This window comes from Gracilinanus agilis, chromosome 1 (genome assembly GCF_016433145.1).
Source record: "Gracilinanus agilis isolate LMUSP501 chromosome 1, AgileGrace, whole genome shotgun sequence".
Lineage (NCBI taxonomy): Eukaryota > Metazoa > Chordata > Mammalia > Didelphimorphia > Didelphidae > Gracilinanus > Gracilinanus agilis.
This window is the reverse complement of record NC_058130.1, coordinates 751,789,345-751,807,690: the sequence shown is the minus strand read 5'-3', so window position 1 is coordinate 751,807,690 and position 18,346 is coordinate 751,789,345. Positions and strand designations below refer to the sequence as shown.

The window sequence follows — 18,346 nt, the reverse complement described above, 5'->3', positions numbered from 1 at the left end:
TCTCTGGGCGTCGTTGGCCTCCGGGCCGTTCGAAGGCGCACACCCTCCGGAAGCGTACACTCTCCGGACCGTGGTGGGTAGCGGGGCAGAGTGGTCTCCGAGGCCGAGCTCCCTGGTTCTGCGGTGCCGGGATGGAGCACGTGACGGAAGGCGCCTGGGAGACGCTGCCGGTTCCTCTGCACCCGCGAGTGCTGGCGGCGCTGCGTGAGCTCGGCTTCCCCTATATGACGCCGGTGCAGGTCTGTGGGGCCAAGGAGAGAAGGGAAAGGCTAGGGGGTCATCCGGAGGAGCAGAGGCCAGGAAAAACCAGGAAAAAAGCTCTGTAGGGGACGCCGGGTGTCCCCTTCCTGGAGCCCTCGGGCCGCGCAGTCCCCCCCAGCGCCGAGTAGAGGTGCCGCGTAGGGTAGCTTGGAGGGCCGGGAAGGCGCCCTCCTCTTTACTGTGTCCACTCCCTTCCCCCGATCCGAGCCGGGACCCTCTGGGTAAGGGGGGAACTCACAGTTGTGGCCCCGGAAATAAAGCGGGTACTTGGGCGAGTGTCCTCCCTCACCCCTGGAACCGTGTCTTCTCACGCGTGTGGCTTCGTGGCCTTTCAGGCGGGCAGGCCAGAGACACCTGGGTGGTCGAGCACAAATCACTCCTTCTCTGGACTTTAACTTTCCTCTCGGTAGAGGAAGGCGTTTGGAAACGTTTTACGGGGTTTGTCAGTGACTCCCGATAAAGTCCTGTCTAGTCCTAAGGTGTTTGAAACTGGGTGCGATGGCCCAATAAGGCAGTGGGGTGGGAAATGAAGAGGTGGATTCCGTTCTCCCTCCTCAAAGGGGGCCACGAAAGAGCTCTCACATCCTGCCCCCTCAGACCATGGGGAGTGACCCTAGGGACAAAAGGAAGAGGGTACCCAGCAGAGGTTAGGAATATTATATGATAAATTGTAATACACTATAACAGTAGACAAGAGATATTCCCATTGTAGAAACAGGACTTGGCAGCTGTTCAGATTTGCTGATCAGAGAGAGTGACAAGCTGAGTCTGATCCCTAGATAATAATAGGCCTGGGGAGGAAGGTGATGTCCATGAGAATAATAAAGAAGAAGGAAACATAAAAAGAGTTTGGTTTTAGATGTGTTGGATTTAATATGTCTTCAGGCTATCCAGTCCAGTTTAGATGTCCAAGAGACAGTTGGAGAAACAAGTCAGGAAGTCAACAGAAAAGTTAAGGCTGGATAAAATAGATTTGAGAATTGTGAGCATAGAGATGATAATTGAATCTAGAAGAATTGATGAGATCACCAGGAGAAGTTAGTCCAGAAGGCCCAGGACAGAACCCAGCGGTACACTCCTACAGTGAGCATGACCTGGATGAAAAGCCAGCAAAGGAGACTGAGAACTGATCAGATTAGGTGGGGGAGAAAAAGGGAAGGGGGGGAGCAGAGAAGGGAACAAGCATTTATTTATTTAGTACCTACTATGTGTCGGGTATCTTGTTCACCAATTTACAGATACCTCATTTGATCATTTGAGAAGAACCAGGAGAGAGCAATGTCACCAAAACCTAGAGAGGAGAGAGTATAAAGGAGAAGAGAGTGATGGATAATCTGTGGTTTTATATTCTGTATCTCTAAGGTTCTTTCTATTTAGAAGGAACTTCTTAGTTTCTTCAGCTCTAATGCTTTATGAATCATTCCCTCCTCATTTTACAAATGAGGAAACTGAGGTCTGCAGGGGGAGGTGACAGTCTAAAATTATAAACTTCGTTAATTACTCTCATAGGATGTTAGAACTAGAAGGGTTTTTAATCCAATCCCCTCATTTTACAGATTTGATATTTTAGAACTGAGGTCCAGAAAAATCGAAGTGACATGTGACTTAGTGGCAGACCCACAACTACCCATCTTATTCGGCTCTCTCTTGCCTCTGTGTAGTTAACAGTCTGGAAGATGGCAAGTAGAGCTGGAGAGGGATCCTTAGCTCTTTCAAAGATGATAGACACTTGGGGCATTCCCAGCTCCTTCATGACTTAAGTTTCTTTGGGAAGGAGAAAGGTTTACTGGCACAGTAGAAACACTCCCATGCCCAACCATAGTGACTGGTCCTTACTGATTGACTGGCAGATGGATGACTTCACCTCTCTGTGACCTTAGGTGGGACCCTTGTTAGCTCTCCAGCTTAATTTTCCTCATGTGTAAAATGAAGTTGGATGAGGTGATTTTGAAATCCTCTTTTCCACTTCTAAGGCTCTAGGTGTTTAATATTTCCCTTTCTTCCTTTTCTCTAGTCTGCAACCATCCCTCTATTTATGAAAAACAAAGACATCGCTGCAGAAGCTGTGAGTAAACTTTAAAATCACTGTCCACTTTTATTCAGGTTTTTTACAATAAGGAAAAACCTTTGATTAAAGAAACTCAAACTTCTTTGTTCTCTATTTAGGTCACAGGTAGTGGCAAAACACTGGCCTTTGTTATTCCCATCTTGCAAATTTTGCTGAAGAGGGAAGAGAAGTTAAAAAAAATGCAGGTAAAATGATCCCGTATCATTGGTCACCATCACTTCTTAACTTAGACATTGTCCTTGCTGCCCAAGGTGTGTTATGTCCTCACATAGCTCTCAGCTTGGTCTTCTCTAATGCACTCTTTGTATTATTTTGTGCTTTCTGTGGCTTGGAGGAATTTTGTTTTTTCTCTAAATGTCCAGCATTGTGTTCTTCACATAGCAGCTTAGTAAGTCTCATTGAATTAAGTTGCATAGAATATAGGAAGCCTAAAAATGAGAGTGCATGGAAAAATATGGGTCATAGGCAGTCACTTGAAGTAGTGGTGTCTATTTTATGGTCCTTGTGAGTTTCCCCATTACTGTAGTTTCCTTTAGTGTGAAAAATTTAAAAAATAAACAAAAACCCTTACCTTCTGCCTTAGAATCAATATTTTTTTATTAGTTTCAAGGCAGAAGAGGGGTAAGGGTTAGGCAGTGGGGGTTGAGTGACTTGCCCAGGGTCACATAGCTAGCTGAGGCCAGGTTTGAACCTAGAACCTCCCACCTTGAGGCCTGGCCACCTCGCTGCTGCCCCTTTAGCATGAATTTTGACTGATGTGTGAGAAGACTTGATACTGAGCATTGGTAATATAGTTATGAGCAATATGGGAAGACCTAATCTAGACTTTCACTAGTTGGGTGATCCTGGTGAGTCATTTAACATCCATTTTCTCTTCTATAAAAGGGGCATGTTCCAAACTGTGGCCCTTACCCTACATGGTTGTCATGAGGATTGGGGTAACATGCTTATTAAATGCTTTACAACTTCAAAATGCTACAAGACATGTCAATAGTATTAATGCCATATTGTCCAACATGTGAAGTCATCAAAGCATTTCCTATCTTGTAGGTTGGAGCTATCATCATCACACCCACGAGAGAACTTGCTATCCAGATCAATGAAGTACTATTACATTTTTCTAAGCACTTCCCACAATTTAGGTAAGTTGTACTTACACGTTTTGTTTTTTTTAAACCCTTACCTTCTGTCTTAGAAGCAATACTGTGTATTGATTCTAAGGCAGAAGAGCAGTAAGGGCTAGGCAGTGGAGGTTAGGTGACTTGTCTAGGGTCCCACAGCTAGGAAGTGTCTGAGGCCAGCTTTGAACCCAGGACCTCTGGCTCTAGGCCTGGCTCTCAATCCACTGAGCTACCTAGCTGCCCCCTGAACTTACATTTTTAATTAAGCACAGATTGTTATTTTGCCTGATTTGTTGAGAGTCTTGTTTTTTGTTTTAGCCAGATTCTTTTAATTGGTGGTAGGAACCCAGGTGAAGATGTTGAGAGGTTCAAAGAACAAGGGTAAGTTTACCTCATTTATATCCTTGTCTTTTAAGTCATAGCCTCCACATAAGATAAGGTGCTGCCAGATTTGTTGCAGGAGTCTTGAGTGCTCCCTCTGCTGTGGCCCAGCTTGCCTCTTCCCTACTCCCTTTCCATCTTAGGGATTTTATCCCCAGACCAGTTTCCCTTTTCATTTTTTATTTTGACACCTTTCTGTAAGGCCTTGAAGATGAGTCCCCTCTCAGGATTATGGAGGTGAAAAGAGAGGAGGACTTTAATTCCCCTTCCCTTCCGTCCTCTTTTCACTTTGTTTTCCTTCTCTGGCCCTGTAGAGTCAACCATGTTGGAGGTACAGTTTTCCCTTTGGTTATGTTTTGTTTGATAGTGAATCTTAGATGGAGCATTCTTTTTAATTGGGCCTTCAGTTAATATTTGGACATCTAAAACTCTTTTGAGTCTTTGGTCATGGTGATGAATACTGCTGAAATAAAGAGAGAGAGCCCCGTTTCTTTTTCTTTCCAAAGTGGGAACATCATAGTTGCCACTCCAGGCCGCTTGGAGGACATGTTCAGGAGAAAGGCAGAAGGGCTGGATTTGGCAAATTGTGTGAAGTCCCTTGACGTTCTGGTATTGGATGAAGCAGATCGACTTCTGGACATGGGGTTTGAAGCCAGGTATTTTGAACAGAGCAACTCATAAGTTCGCCTTCATTTTTTTTCTGATGATTTTGGCTAAGGCCCCAGGTCACTTTAAAACTATATCAGGATTAAGGTTCTTGGCATTGCTTGATACTTTGTGAAACTTTGGTCTCAACTCTTCCTTTCTCTCCTTGAATTGAATTTTAAAAAAACGTTTCTTAAAGCATCTGTGGCTCTTTCCAAAGGATTACTGCCACTTAAGTGGGTGCTTACTTTTTTGTCTTATTATTTCCAGTATAAATACCATTCTGGAATTTTTGCCAAAGCAGAGGAGAACAGGCCTCTTTTCTGCCACTCAAACTCAAGAGGTTGAGAACCTGGTGAGAGCTGGTCTTCGGAATCCTGTCCGAATTTCAGTGAAAGAGAAAGGGGTGGCAGCCACTAGCACTCAGAAGACTCCCAGCCGCCTGGAAAACTACTACATGGTGAGTAGCTGCTAGGCTTGTAAAGGGCACCTCCCAGCAGAGACGTTTGGCTTTTCTTGGAAATGTTCTAGGAACTCAGGAGTGACAGAGAATATATGTTACTGAATTGGCTTATTATACCCTGGAAAATAAAATCTGCAATTTAGTACCTGTTGCCATTGTTTAGACTGCTTTGCTAAAGAACTGAGAACCTAATAACTCTTTGAAGTAGATAATGTGTTCTTTGACTCATTCAGCCAGTATTTTTTTTATTGTGTGCCTACTAGGTACAAGGCAGTTCATTCATTAACCATTGGTGTCTGAAAGCCTGTTTCTAAATGAAATCCTTGCCCCTGAATATGTGCTCACTTGAAGCAAAAGTAGAAAATCCCACACATTCTGGGGGAAAAAAGACCTGACTTCTCGTCTGTAGTCTGTAAAGGAATCTTTAAGTGATATTTTAAATGTTCTGGTTAGCGGCATAAATAGTATTTTGAATATGGGTCTGGCCTCTGGGGATAGCTAGGATTTAGTTTCCTTTCCCATAAGTTTTAGCTTCCTGACTAGTGTAAGCTTTAAAATTAGGTTTGACTAAATATGAGAGTTACAAAAGTGATATTGTGGTCACCATTCATAAAACATTAACCCTTAAGTCAGAAACACTGTTAGCAGCTTTAGTTACAACAAGATAGAGATATTAAAGTGGGAAATATAGGGAGGAGGTAGAGAATTGTGTGGCCTACCAGCCTAAGTGCTGATCTGGTGAAATCCAGCTCAGCCCCCCAGCAAGGGCTCCTTCAAGTCCTGATCTCCACATGGAAGTCCCAGTGGTGTCTTCAGCCAGAAATCCACCAATGCAAGCCCCTTCCTTCAGCCTGAGTCACTCACCCAGCAAGTTTCTCCAGAGCAGAAAGCTCCAGTCAAGGACAAGTCTAGGAAAAATTGACTTCCTCTAAGAGTCTCCCTTCAGCCATTCTCACCAAGGCAGAATGAATGAATCAGTCCTTGGGCTTGACCTTTTATACCCCCTTTTCCACATCACTTCCTGTCTCTGCCTCTTCACAGGAACCAATTGCAGCCTTTCTAGGGCAGGGCCTAGCACTGCCTCTGGGTGGGAGGTGAGGGGGCAGTGGCCTTTGTTGGTGTGAGCTCTCACTAGTTAGTGACTTATGAACTCTCTTACTTAATGGTGCTAAGTAGGCGCACTTCTGAGTTCTTGATTTGATTAACTTAAAATAGACAAAGGGAGAGTTAATTCTGTCTTCACACTAGACAGGAAAAATGTTTTGGGGAAATTAGATCTGTAGGTCAGAAAGATGCTGTTCTTCCCAAACACTTTTAATTTGGATCCTGCAGCTCCCCCTTTTGGCCTTCTCTAGAGATGCATGCTCACTCTTCTGCTTTTCAGATGCTTTTGCATCTTACTTACTTATTCATTTATCCATTTGTTCACCAAATATTTGCCAGGTGTATATTTTCCTGCTCTTAAAGAGTTAGTATTTTAGTGGAGATGGGGGAGGCAGTAAAGGGAATATGATATACATGATATATAGAGAATTTCAAATTCTTTGCACCTTCTCAACATCAAAGTATTCCCCATTCCTATTTGGCTTGTAGTATTTGAAGTCCTGTTGTATGAAGCGGGGTAATACTTGTTTTCCTTGACCCCCGACAGCAGAGCTAGGAACAAGGGAATGGCGTTTCTATGAGGCAAATGGATGTTTGTTGTTAGGAGGAGCTTTCTCTCCATCAGAACGATCTAAAATTAGCATGGGCACCATTTAAGGGCATGAGTAGGTAGATTCCCCTGTTTAGGAGGGAGGCCTTTCAAGCAAAGGCCAACTGGGGTTGTTGGGAAGGTGATTCTTGAGTCAGGGATGAGGTAGATGAGACAGTGTTCTCTGAGGACCCTTCCTGTGCTGAGACGTTAATCCTATTATGTAGGAGACTTCACACACCTTTTTTTTTTTTTTTTGAGAGATTCATTAAAAATTTGATGCAGCTATATCTGGAAGCTGGAGAATTTGACGTTGGCCAACAATGGTAGCCTCCTGGTCTGTGCTGCTAAGGAAATGGCTAACATTCCAGCCAAAGTATCCAGTGAATGGGTAGATTGATTCCTTTAGAACTTATTTTCTGGGACTGAAAAGTACAATAGAGAACATGTTGTAAAAGTTAACTCCACATTTTTATAGTTTTTCAAGGTTTTCAAAGCCCTTTCCTCACAATAGCCCTGTGAGGTAGGTTTTACAAATAAGGAAATAGAAGCCCAAAGGGACAAAAGGGCCCACTATTGACAGACAAGGTCCAGCAATATTTGTCCTTTGATATCTTGACTCCACAGTTGAGACTTTTTCCACTGTACCATGTACAAAGTGGTCTTTGTTTTTATTTTTCATTTATTTTTTATACTTTTTTGCTTTTCTTTCCTTTATTATTATGCAGGTATGCAAAGCAGATGAGAAATTTAATCAACTTGTGCATTTTCTCCGAAATCACAAACAGGAAAAACACTTGGTGTTCTTCAGGTATTTGGGGGCTCCCTTAGGATTGGGGAAAATCCATACAATAATCCAGATAATAATTATTCTAGGTACAGAATACATGAATAGGTGTTACCAGGCTCCAGTCTCTTTGGATTCTCTCTGCAACAGTATTGACCCTGGTTTCAAAATGGAAGCTGTGGAAAAGTTTGTGCATCTCTTGCCTTTTTTCTCTTGGCTCAAATCCAGTTGTGGTTATGAAAGTATATTATGTATGTTTCTTCATCACATCCTGTCACCAAAGTGCATTGTTTTCTGGAGGTTGAGAGCAATGGTTTTTTTTATCGCATAGTCAATTAATCCTCTGTAAAGGAGTGTTTTGGTGGAAGAGGGGAAAAAAGCCAGATGAGTATCTGATTTGGGAGACTTGATTCATGTCCCTGGCTTTGCCAACATATTGGCCATGGGAGCTTAAGGGCCTTAGTTTCCTCATGAATAAAATGAAGATATTAATACTTGTTCTCTCTCTTAATATTATTGGGAAAAAATCAGATGACAATGTTTGGGAGAGTGCTTCAAAAAGTATATGTGCTCATAATAAGGTATTATTTTGATGGCGATGGTGAGTTAGCATTGCAGTTTAGGTATCCTCCCATTTAGAGGTTAGGGACTTTGACTAGAAGATAATGAGATTCCCCTGCTTACAGACCAGAACCTTAGTATTTAACTCGTTCAAAATAAATTTGTCACCAAAGGATTTGAACTCTTTTTTTAAAACTTTAAATGTATTTTATTTTTTATCTTGCAAAACATATTTCTGTATTGTTCATCTTTGTAAGGGAACAGTCATATAAAACCAAAATCCCAAAACAAAAATGCAAATTAACAAAAAAAATTGCATGCTCTCATCTGCATTCCAACCCCAACAGTACTTTCTCTGGAGGTGGACAACATTCTTTGTCATAAGGCCCTCAGAATTAGGACTTAAACTCTTGCTTCAAGAGGCCAGGTTCTGCAGATCATTATTGGGGCCTAAGTTGTATTTGTCACTTCCTCATCATTGGGAAGTATCCTTTTTCTGTTTCTATATCCTTTGTCTCTTATTTATGTTGAATATTTTAAGCTTGAAGAATAAGTATGGGCAGGTTAATCCCTTAGCTTCTTTCATCCCTTGCCAGTTATATTTCAGAGTCTAGAACACAGATAAATGTTGAAATTTTAGATGGTTCTTTTTTTTTTTCACTCCCTATAGTACGTGTGCTTGTGTGGAATATTATGGAAAGGCTCTTGAGGCCCTCATTAAGAATGTAAAAATCATGTGCATTCATGGGAAGATGAAATACAAACGCAATAAGATATTCATGGAGTTTCGCAAACTACAAAGGTAGGTTTGCTCCCTGAAAGATCTCTCTCACTCCTAGGGGCAGAAATGGTACAGAACATCAAAGTCATGATGGAAAAGGAACATTCTGTTACCAGATCCCATTCACTGATGACAGATAGCAAAATGTATTCTCAATGTGCCTGCCCACAGGGCAGTTCTAGAAATTCTCTCAGATTTCCTACAAATTGGACATTTAAAAATAGTTGACATTTTGGGCCTGAGGGTACCGCCACATATTGTACAGGACTTTTTAATTGGAGGAAGGAAGATGTCACTCCTTGGTTCTGAATGACTATAGGAGCAGAGGTAAGCTGTTAAATTGCATGATCAGCCATCAATGTGTTGGGCTACACTCATTCATTGAGGCTTGACACCTGGTTGAAGTCGGTTACATGCCATGGGGTAGGTAAAGCAGTTGGATTTCCCAAGTAAGGTCAGTAAAAGTTTTTGCTAAAAACCTTATGCATACTGTATTTGATCCCTTGAGATGATACATGTACATCTAGACTATAGAGCAGGGGTCGGCAACCTTTTTGGCCATGAGAGCCATAAATGCCACATTTTTAAAAATATAATTTCGTGAGAGCCGTACAGTGCTCACAGTGCAGCTCCTGTAACAGCGCCTGAAAAAAAATGGACTTTATGGCTCCTGCAGAAAGAGCCATACATTGCCGACCCTTGCTATAGAGGGATGACATTTTTCACTTTATTGATTTTTCATGTGGAAATTTTGTCCTTGATCCACATTTCCAACAGGAGTGGGATGTTTTGATCAGATTTTGGGCTATTGAGTGCATTGAAATTTTGTCAGGGCCTTAAGATATTCAGAGGAACACTTCCCAACCCCAACCTCCCCCCCCCAAAATTAGAATTTATCCCTGCTACTATATACACTGTTTGTATGATGAGCTCGAAAGATCTTGTGTATGGGCTTCTCTTCTGAATAAGAACATTTTTGCTATTCAGTTTGCTTTTAGGCCCATTTTACAAGTCTAACAAATGTTTGTTTCTTTTTTAATTAATTAATTAATTATTTTTATTATTGATGTTCCAAATGTTTACAAATCCAAATAAGCTTTTCCATATATAAAGAAAAAAAAGATATTTATTACACAAGTGAAATCACAGGATTCTTATGTTTAACTTTCTTTTCTGCATATCTGCATAATAGATCCCATCCTCTTCTTCTGTCCCAACTTCTCCCCACACTCTCCCATCATTGCATAGGCCATCAACATGGAGGCCAACATGTTCATATAAATAAAATCTTTCATGTTTTATCTTTCTCTTCACTTTCTGGAGGGAATATTCTTAGTTTATTCTTCTACTATTAGTTTTCTGGCTGTGTATGGTGTTCTTTTGGTTCTACTCATTTCACTATTGGTTATCTCATATAGTTCTTTACAACTTTTTTTAAAAAATCAGTTTGTTTATCATTTCTTATGATACAGTAGTGTTCCATCATAATCGTATGTCACAATTTGTCTAGCCATTCCTCAACTGATGGACTGACATGTTTCATTAGCATGTTCTTAACACAGTTTCTTGTATAATAAATGCTCATTAAGCCCTATTTGGTGATAATGAAGCTGTAGGTGGATTTTAATCATAATAAATACTTTCCTTTTTCAATTTTCAGTGGTATTTTAGTGTGCACTGATGTGATGGCCCGGGGAATAGACATTCCTGAAGTAAATTGGGTTTTGCAGTATGACCCACCTAGCAATGCAAGGTACAACATGTTTTTTTCTGTTTGTAAGCATACTCTTTGGTGAAAATGTTACTTTTTAAAAATTGTTGTTTGTCAAGATAGGCAGTGACGGAGTGGCTAGAAGGCTGACCTCAGAGTTGGGGAGCCCTAGATTCAAGCCTGCCTCCTGAACACACTGACCTCTCAGGGCCTCCAGGCAACTCAGAGACTATAAATAGCAGAGACTTGTGTAGGTAAAGGAAGTTTGGCCATTCAGAAGTGTTCCCTTCACTCTGCACTCACAGATCTATTCCTTATCCCTGTCCCATGTATGCCAAGGATCTGTGAACTATTACTGTCAGAATTCCCATCCCTGAGGGGGCAGCTGCTTAGCTCAGTGGATTGAGAGCCAGGCCTAGAAACAGGAGGTCCTGGGTTCAAATCTGGCCTCAGACACTTCCTCTGGGCAAGTTCCTTAATCTCCCATTGCCTAGCTCTTACCACTCTTCTTCCTTGGAACCAATACACAGTATTGATTCTAAGACAGAAAGTATGGGTTTATAAAGGTCCTAGGTTTAAATCTGGCCTCAGATACTTACTAGCTTTGTGACCTGGACCCGGGCAAGTCACTTAACCCCAATTGACTAGCCCTTGACCTGTCTTAAGAGTTACTTCTAGGGGCAGCTGGGTGGCTCTATGGATTGAGAGTCAGGCCTAGAAGATGGGAGGTCCTGGGTTCAAATTTGGCCTCAGACACTTCCTGGCTGTGTGACCCTGGGCAAGTCACTAGCCCTTACCACTCTTCTGCCTTGAAACCAATATATAGTATTGATTCTAAGGCAGAAGTTAAAGGTTTTTATTAAAAAAAAAAAAAAATTCCTAACCCTGATGCTGATTGTAATCCATCTTTAGAGAAGTGCTTTCACCAGGAATAAATCAGCCCACAGTCCCACAGTTAATGAGTGTCAGGTATTTGAACTTAGGTTCTCCTGCCTTCAGGTTCCTACCTTTATTCACAATGCTATGTTGTTTCTGTTAGTTGTGTATGAGATCTAAATGTGGCCTGATCCATGGAATTTCCCTTTTGACTCATGGGAAAATGGCCTTCACCAATTTACCTTATTGTTTGCAGTGACTTTTTTCACACTGGTACATACAGAACATAGAATTCAACCTTTTTTTAGCTCCCTCTCAGCATGAGTCCTTGTCTCCAGGCTTGGACCTCTGCCCCACTCCACCCCATGAAAGGCTTGTTCTTGCTGTGTGAGGAGCCCTCTCTTTCCTTTCATCCTAGTTGTGTCTGTCCCCGGCGTGCCTCCCTCCTTCCCCTGCTTGTCTTTGGAACCGTGATTAGGGGCTGTCGTCAGACAGCTTTTCTTGCCTTACTGTATCCTCATCTATCTTGTCTTCTTTTGGATCTGCTGGCTGACTCTTCCCCTCTCCTCCCCAGTGCCTTTGTGCATCGCTGTGGACGCACAGCCCGGATCGGGCACACTGGCAGTGCACTCGTGTTCTTGCTTCCCATGGAAGAGTCCTATGTCAATTTTCTCTCCATTAACCAAAAAGTAAGTTGTCTGCCCTTTTTTGTTGGGCTCCTATAACACTCAGTGGTGGGACAGGTGACAGAGGTGGGGAGGAAAGAGCTCAGGATTGGGAGTGTGAGGGCTCAGCCCTCGACCTTGGCCCTGCCTCAACAAGCTGGAGGGGACTTTGGCAAAGCCTCTTTCGAGCCCTTCAGTTCTGTAAAATGAGGGAGTTGGACTAAATATCACAAAGGCATCTTTCTGGCCCAAACTTACAATCCTTAGTGACAGTGTTGAGAAAAGGAAACACTCAAGAGGTGATTGAGACTCCATTGAAATGGATGGCATAGAGGGTCAAGTGCTGAACTTGCATTCAGAAGACCTGGGCTCACGTTCTGCCCCAACTGAGGCAAGTCCCATCACCGCAGACTGTTTCCTCATCTGTAAAATGAAGGAGTTGGCCTTGATGAACTCTGAGGTTCCTTCTGGGTCTGAGTTGTTGGTTCTATCATGATGGACTGCCTGGTCTCCACTAAGCTCAGTCATTCCATTTGGGGAACAGACCACAGACACAGCCTCAGGACAAAATCATGTAGCATCCCACAGAAAAAAAGCAGAGCACCAGGAGAGTTCTGGAGGGTGTGGGGGGAAGGTCACTGCCTACGGGGTCAGGACAGGCTTCCTGGAGTGGGAGGGTGACAGGGATCTTTGGATTAGGCTTTAAAGAGTGGGCAGAGTTCAGGAAGGGAGAAAGAGAGTGGGCGCAGAAGGAACATTCCAGACAGGAAGAGCAGGAGCAAAGGAGAGAAACTCCAGATATGGGGGGGGGGGGGGGAAGGCCCGGAGAACAGCCGGTGCCTTTGTGCAGAAGGCCATAAGACATAGAACATCGTCTAAGGAACATGAATGTGAATTCTGCTTGGGCAGGTCCCAGGTGTCCTCATGTATAATGAGGGGGCCACTCCTCCTGGCAGAGAGGTCAGGACTGAACACACAGGACAAGACACTCTGTCCAACTAGGCATGAGCAGTGGAGGAATTTTTTTGGCTTAATTATCCATGCTTTTCAGGCTTTTTTTTTTTTTTTTTTTTAAGTAGAGGGTAGTAGGAGGAAGAGAGGGAAAAAATGTTAACTTCAAAAAATATAGAAATGGGGGGAGGATGGGCGGCTAGGTGAATAAGTGACTGAGAGCCAGACCTGGAGATGGGAGGTCCTGGGTTCAAATCTAGCCACAGACACTTCCCAGCTGTGGGACCCTGGGCAAGTCACTTCACCCCCATTGCCTAGCCCTTACCCTTACCACTCTTCTGCCTTGGAGCCAATACATAGTATTGATTCTAAAAAGGAAGGTGAGGGCTTTAAAAAATAATAAAGGAATGGTGCTCTGCACATTTACAAAATAAAAGGAAGGATTTAGACTAGATGGCCTGCGCCCCCTTCAGTCTAAAGTCTGTGATCCACTGGCCATGTGTTCCCCAGAGTTGACTAGTGGCCACTTGGGGTGGGGTGTGCGTGTGTGCGTGTGTGCGTGTGTGCGTGTGCGCGTGTGTGTGTGTGTGTGTGTGTGTGTGTGTATTTGAGCCCACTAATGAAGGTTGTGCTTTTGGCAGTGTCCCCTGCAGGAGATGAAGCCGCAGAAAAACCCAGCTGATCTTCTCCCCCAGCTGAAGTCACTGGCTCTGGCAGACAGAGCAGTGTTTGAGAAGGGGATGAAAGCTTTTGTATCTTGTGTCCAGGCCTACGCAAAGCACGAATGTAATCTCATCTTCCGATTAAAAGGTGAACTGCTGCCATTGCCTTCTTTTTGCTCCCGCCCCACACACGGAATATTCTTCCAATTGTTGCTGCTCCGCATGTCTGTGTAGATACTTTGGGTGTTATTAGGAAGACATTCCTGGGCTTCAGGTATAAATAGGCCGCAATAACAACAAAGACAGTGACAACAGTAGCGTGTAATCAGTAGCTACTACGTTTCAGGCACTGTGCTAAGTTCTTTACAAATATTATCTTATTTGATCCTCACAAGTCTTGTGAAGTAGCTGCTGTTAACACCCTCATTTTACAGTTGAGAAAACTGAGGCAGAGGTCAAGTGCTTTGCCATGTCACCATACAGTTAGTTAAGAGTCTTTGGTCATATTTAAGCTTTCGTCTTCCTGACTCTCAGCTCCACGCTCTAGCCACTGCTACCCCAGCTTCCTCATGAAAAAGAAAAGTAACTGGTCACTGAATTTTCTTAAACTTGTGGTGTTGTGGAACAGAACACTAAACCCGAGTCAGGAGGACCTGGGTTCAGATCTGTCCGAAGACATTTCCTAGCTCTGTGACCCTGGGCAAGTCACTTAACCTCATAACCTTTGCTCTTCTGTCTGAGTTGATACTAACACAGAAAATAAGCATTTAAAAAAAAATTTAAAACTGACACAGATTTTAGTAATTTCTAAAAAGTATAAAAAAATTAATGCCATCAAAGTACAAGACAAGAAGTTGGGTTTTTTGTTTGTTTTTTCCTGATTTTGACTAATGCTGCTTTTTAAATGATTTAGACCTAGATTTTGCTAGTCTTGCTCGAGGTTTTGCCCTGCTCCGGATGCCCAAGATGCCAGAACTGAGGGGAAAACAGTTTCCAAATTTTGTGCCTGTTGCTATCGATACAGATACCATTGCATTTAAAGACAAAAACAGAGAAAAACAAAGACAGAAATTTCTTGAGCAACAAAGAAAAGAAAAAAAAGAAAGTGAAGGGAGAAAGAAATTTATCAAGAACAAAGCCTGGTCAAAGCAGAAAGCCAAGAAGGAAAAGAAGAAAAAAATGAATGAAAAGAGGAAAAGAGAAGAGGTATAGAATGCTTTCTTTTGGTTAAGACTCATGTAAATTCTACTTCAAATCTCTGAGCAAATACAAATTGTATTCACGAGAGACCTTAAAACAGAAAAGTCATTTGGACTCAAAACTTTTACCACTTTTACATTCTGGTGACTGGCTTCTAGTCATTATAATTTTTGTGGTCAGCCAGACAAAAGGGGCATGCATATATATCTGAAAAAATTATTTCTTCATTGAGACCAGTGTTAGTTTTAAAAGGTGGATAAGGAAATTTCCTTCCTTTCCTCAATGGGGAAAAAAGGCAGGTTGTTAATGGAACATCATGTCCACTGTTTCTTTGTTAAAATGAAGGGTTTTAGGTGTATGGGGGGGGATGTGTGTGTGCAGTAATGACTTGTAGTGGAGTAGCACCAAAAGTGTCTATGTCATGCCAAACGAGGCATCCATGAGCTTTTAAAAAGTGAGCCCTTTGACCATACATTGCATTTCGATTTCCAGAAATTTTAACTAACCAGCCCTGGTTCCTTCTGCTTATAGGATCTAGATATTGAAGATGAAGACATGCAGGAGCTGCTCAATGACACGAGACTCTTGAAAAAGCTGAAAAAGGGCAAAATGAGTGAAGAGGAGTTTGAGAAGAAGTTGTTGGCAAGCAGCAAAGGGCAGGGCAAGGATTTGGAGTCCTTGGATCTGGAAGGTGACGACGGCTGACCCAAGGAGGGCCATGTCTGAAGGGCAGTATTAAAAGTTCAAGGAAGGGCTTGGTGAAGTAACTTCACACTCCTGGGGGACAAGGCCCACCTGCTCTGGTTATGCCTCAGGTGGGAGATTTTGGCTGACATCTGTGCAGAACCCACTATCTCATTCTGCTCAAGAGAGAACCACAAACCCAAGGAGCAATTTCTGCCTCTGACTTCTCATTCAGACTGAGGGGAACAAACAACATTTTTGTTGTGTAAATGAGTGTTGAAATTTATTTTTTCTACAGCTTTCTTGGAGCTAGTTTAAGAAATAAAGATAATTGGGGGGGGGGGGGCAGCTGAATGGCTCAGTGGATTGAGAACCAGGCCNCTCAATGACACGAGACTCTTGAAAAAGCTGAAAAAGGGCAAAATGAGTGAAGAGGAGTTTGAGAAGAAGTTGTTGGCAAGCAGCAAAGGGCAGGGCAAGGATTTGGAGTCCTTGGATCTGGAAGGTGACGACGGCTGACCCAAGGAGGGCCATGTCTGAAGGGCAGTATTAAAAGTTCAAGGAAGGGCTTGGTGAAGTAACTTCACACTCCTGGGGGACAAGGCCCACCTGCTCTGGTTATGCCTCAGGTGGGAGATTTTGGCTGACATCTGTGCAGAACCCACTATCTCATTCTGCTCAAGAGAGAACCACAAACCCAAGGAGCAATTTCTGCCTCTGACTTCTCATTCAGACTGAGGGGAACAAACAACATTTTTGTTGTGTAAATGAGTGTTGAAATTTATTTTTTCTACAGCTTTCTTGGAGCTAGTTTAAGAAATAAAGATAGGGGGGGGGGGGGGGGCAGCTGAATGGCTCAGTGGATTGAGAACCAGGCCTAGAAGGGAGACGTATGTTCAAATAGGGCTTCAGACACTTCCTAGCTGTGTGACCCTGGGCAAGTCAATTCCATGGTTTAACCCTTACTGTTCTGCCTTGGAACTAATACACAGTATTGATTCTAAGACAGAAGGTAAGGGTTAAAAAAAAGGAAAAGAAATAAAGATAATAGAACCAACACTTAATTGTTTAAATTATGTAGTTTTTCTATAACTATTTTAATCAGGAATTTGACCTCTTTTGGAAATTCTCCTGATTCATGTTGTAGAGCCTATATGGAGTGATTTTTTTTCCCCAACTTTTGGGGAATCATTCAGAAGGTGCTATTTAGAAGGTGAATGGATATTTATAGAAAATAGAAAAGGTGAACCACGTTTCCCAGGGGATATTATTTAGGGGTACTTGATTTTTTTGTATTGTTGACCTTCAGAAGTGTCCAACTATTCATGATTCTATTTGGGTTTTTCTTGGCAAAGATACTGGAGTGGTTTGTCATTTCTTTTAGCTCATTTGACAGATATGGAAACTGAAACAGTCACATGGCTTCCCCAAGGTCACACAGCTAAAAAGCTTCTGAAGCTGGATTTAAATTCATGAAGATGAGTCTTCCTCACTCCAGGCCCGGCGCTTTATGCACTGCACTACCTGAATGGTTTGTATTGACAGAGTCATAGATAAATTGGGCCTTGTTGGCTTGCTTTTTGACATTTATTTCTTTGTAACATATTAAACATTTTCAGTACTACGAAAAGTTAGTAATTTTACCCAAAATAACTTTCAAGCTTCAGTTTTTACAGGAATACTTAATGTAGAATTTGTGAACTTTAAAAAAAAAAGTATTTTACTAACTTTCACCGTAACTGATATCCTTTGTAATCCTTTATGTATTTTATGCATGACAAAACATTCTGAAAAGGGTTCACAACACAAAAGAGCTTAAGAACCCTTGATTTAAAAGAAAGTCATGTCGTCCTCAGTAACAGAACTCAAGTGTTCATTCCTGAAGGCTTCTTACTCCAGAAGCAAAGAATGAATGCTAGTGGCTACAAAAAATAGTTTCTTCTGCATGGAGTTTACAGCATTCAATCCTCATAGAGGCAGTGGCAGTGCTTTGTGGAGAGTCTAAAGATTACAGAGTCAGGTCATACTATCTTAAGTTCCGGAGTTTGGTTTCTATTTGGGGGAATTATTAAACACAACATTTATGTAAAGCCTTAAGCTCTGCAGATTATTTCACAAACACTGTCTGATTTGATCTTCACAACACCCTTGGCAGGTAGGTGCTATTTTATATAGCTTACTTATTCATTTTTTTTTTTAAACCCTTACCTTAGAGTCAATGCTGTGTATTGGTTTCAAGACAGAAGAGAAGTAAGGGTTGGACAATGGGAGTTAAGTGACTTGCCCAGGGTCACACAGCTAAAAAGTATTTAAGGCCAGATTTGCACCCAGGATCTCTCAACTCTAGGCCTGGCTCTCAATCCACTGAGCCACCTAGCTGCCCCCTCATTCATCTTTAAATGAGGACTTTGACTTCCTTTGAGAATTTCTGGAGTACAGAGGCAGATAGGTTACGTGACTTGCCATGGGTCTATCAAAAATGCTCACAGCTGGATCTAAACTCTGGTCTTCCTGACTAGGTTCAACACTCCCTGCTGTGCCTCCTAGTTTGTTGATTGATAAAATCACAGGTTCCTGAAATTGTGTTGGGGCAAAGAGTGTGGGGAAGGCAGAGGGGATTAGGCCAGTTTGGGCAAGCTAGAAATTGATGTGGATATAAATTATGTTAAACTTTCTGGTGTCTTAATTGTAGAGTATGGTGTTACAATTAGTCAAATGGGATTGAAAGAGAACCACATAAAGCACTTTGAATGCAAACTACTAATAATTCTTATGAGGGCAGAGTGGATGGAAATGGGAGGTGCTCGGTTCAAATTTAGCCTCAGATGCTTCTTAA

General features: G+C 42.3%; 1 protein-coding gene across 2 annotated transcripts; it reads left to right on the top strand.

The window, feature by feature from the left end:
• Positions 1 to 116: 116 nt before the first annotated feature.
• DDX55 (DEAD-box helicase 55) lies at positions 117 to 16,491 on the top strand. 2 transcript variants are annotated; one of them, XM_044673140.1, is made up of 15 exons: positions 117 to 239; positions 2,276 to 2,326; positions 2,428 to 2,514; positions 3,380 to 3,471; positions 3,769 to 3,831; positions 4,338 to 4,487; positions 4,747 to 4,936; positions 7,361 to 7,443; positions 8,651 to 8,782; positions 10,422 to 10,514; positions 11,923 to 12,037; positions 13,606 to 13,774; positions 14,540 to 14,832; positions 15,358 to 15,435; positions 15,934 to 16,491. In XM_044673140.1, exons 1-15 carry the CDS (start codon positions 132 to 134, stop codon positions 16,027 to 16,029), a joined length of 1,800 nt encoding a protein of 599 aa, XP_044529075.1. In that variant the 5' UTR covers positions 117 to 131; the 3' UTR covers positions 16,030 to 16,491. The 2 variants fall into 2 exon arrangements, with proteins under 2 accessions (XP_044529075.1, XP_044529068.1); XM_044673133.1 differs by lacking the exon at positions 15,934 to 16,491 and having other exon boundaries at positions 15,358 to 15,846.
• Positions 16,492 to 18,346: the final 1,855 nt, after the last annotated feature.

What these genes read in the sequence shown, in the direction of transcription:
- DDX55 (XM_044673140.1), top strand. Translation starts at nt 132, where the DNA reads ATGGAGCACGTGACGGAAGGCGCCTGGGAGACGCTGCCGGTTCCTCTG. An exon ending in AAGCACTTCCCACAATTTAG is followed by an intron (nt 3,472 to 3,768) that starts GTAAGTTGTACT and finishes TTTTTGTTTTAG; the next exon opens with CCAGATTCTTTTAATTGGTG. An exon ending in GACCCACCTAGCAATGCAAG is followed by an intron (nt 10,515 to 11,922) that starts GTACAACATGTT and finishes TCTCCTCCCCAG; the next exon opens with TGCCTTTGTGCATCGCTGTG.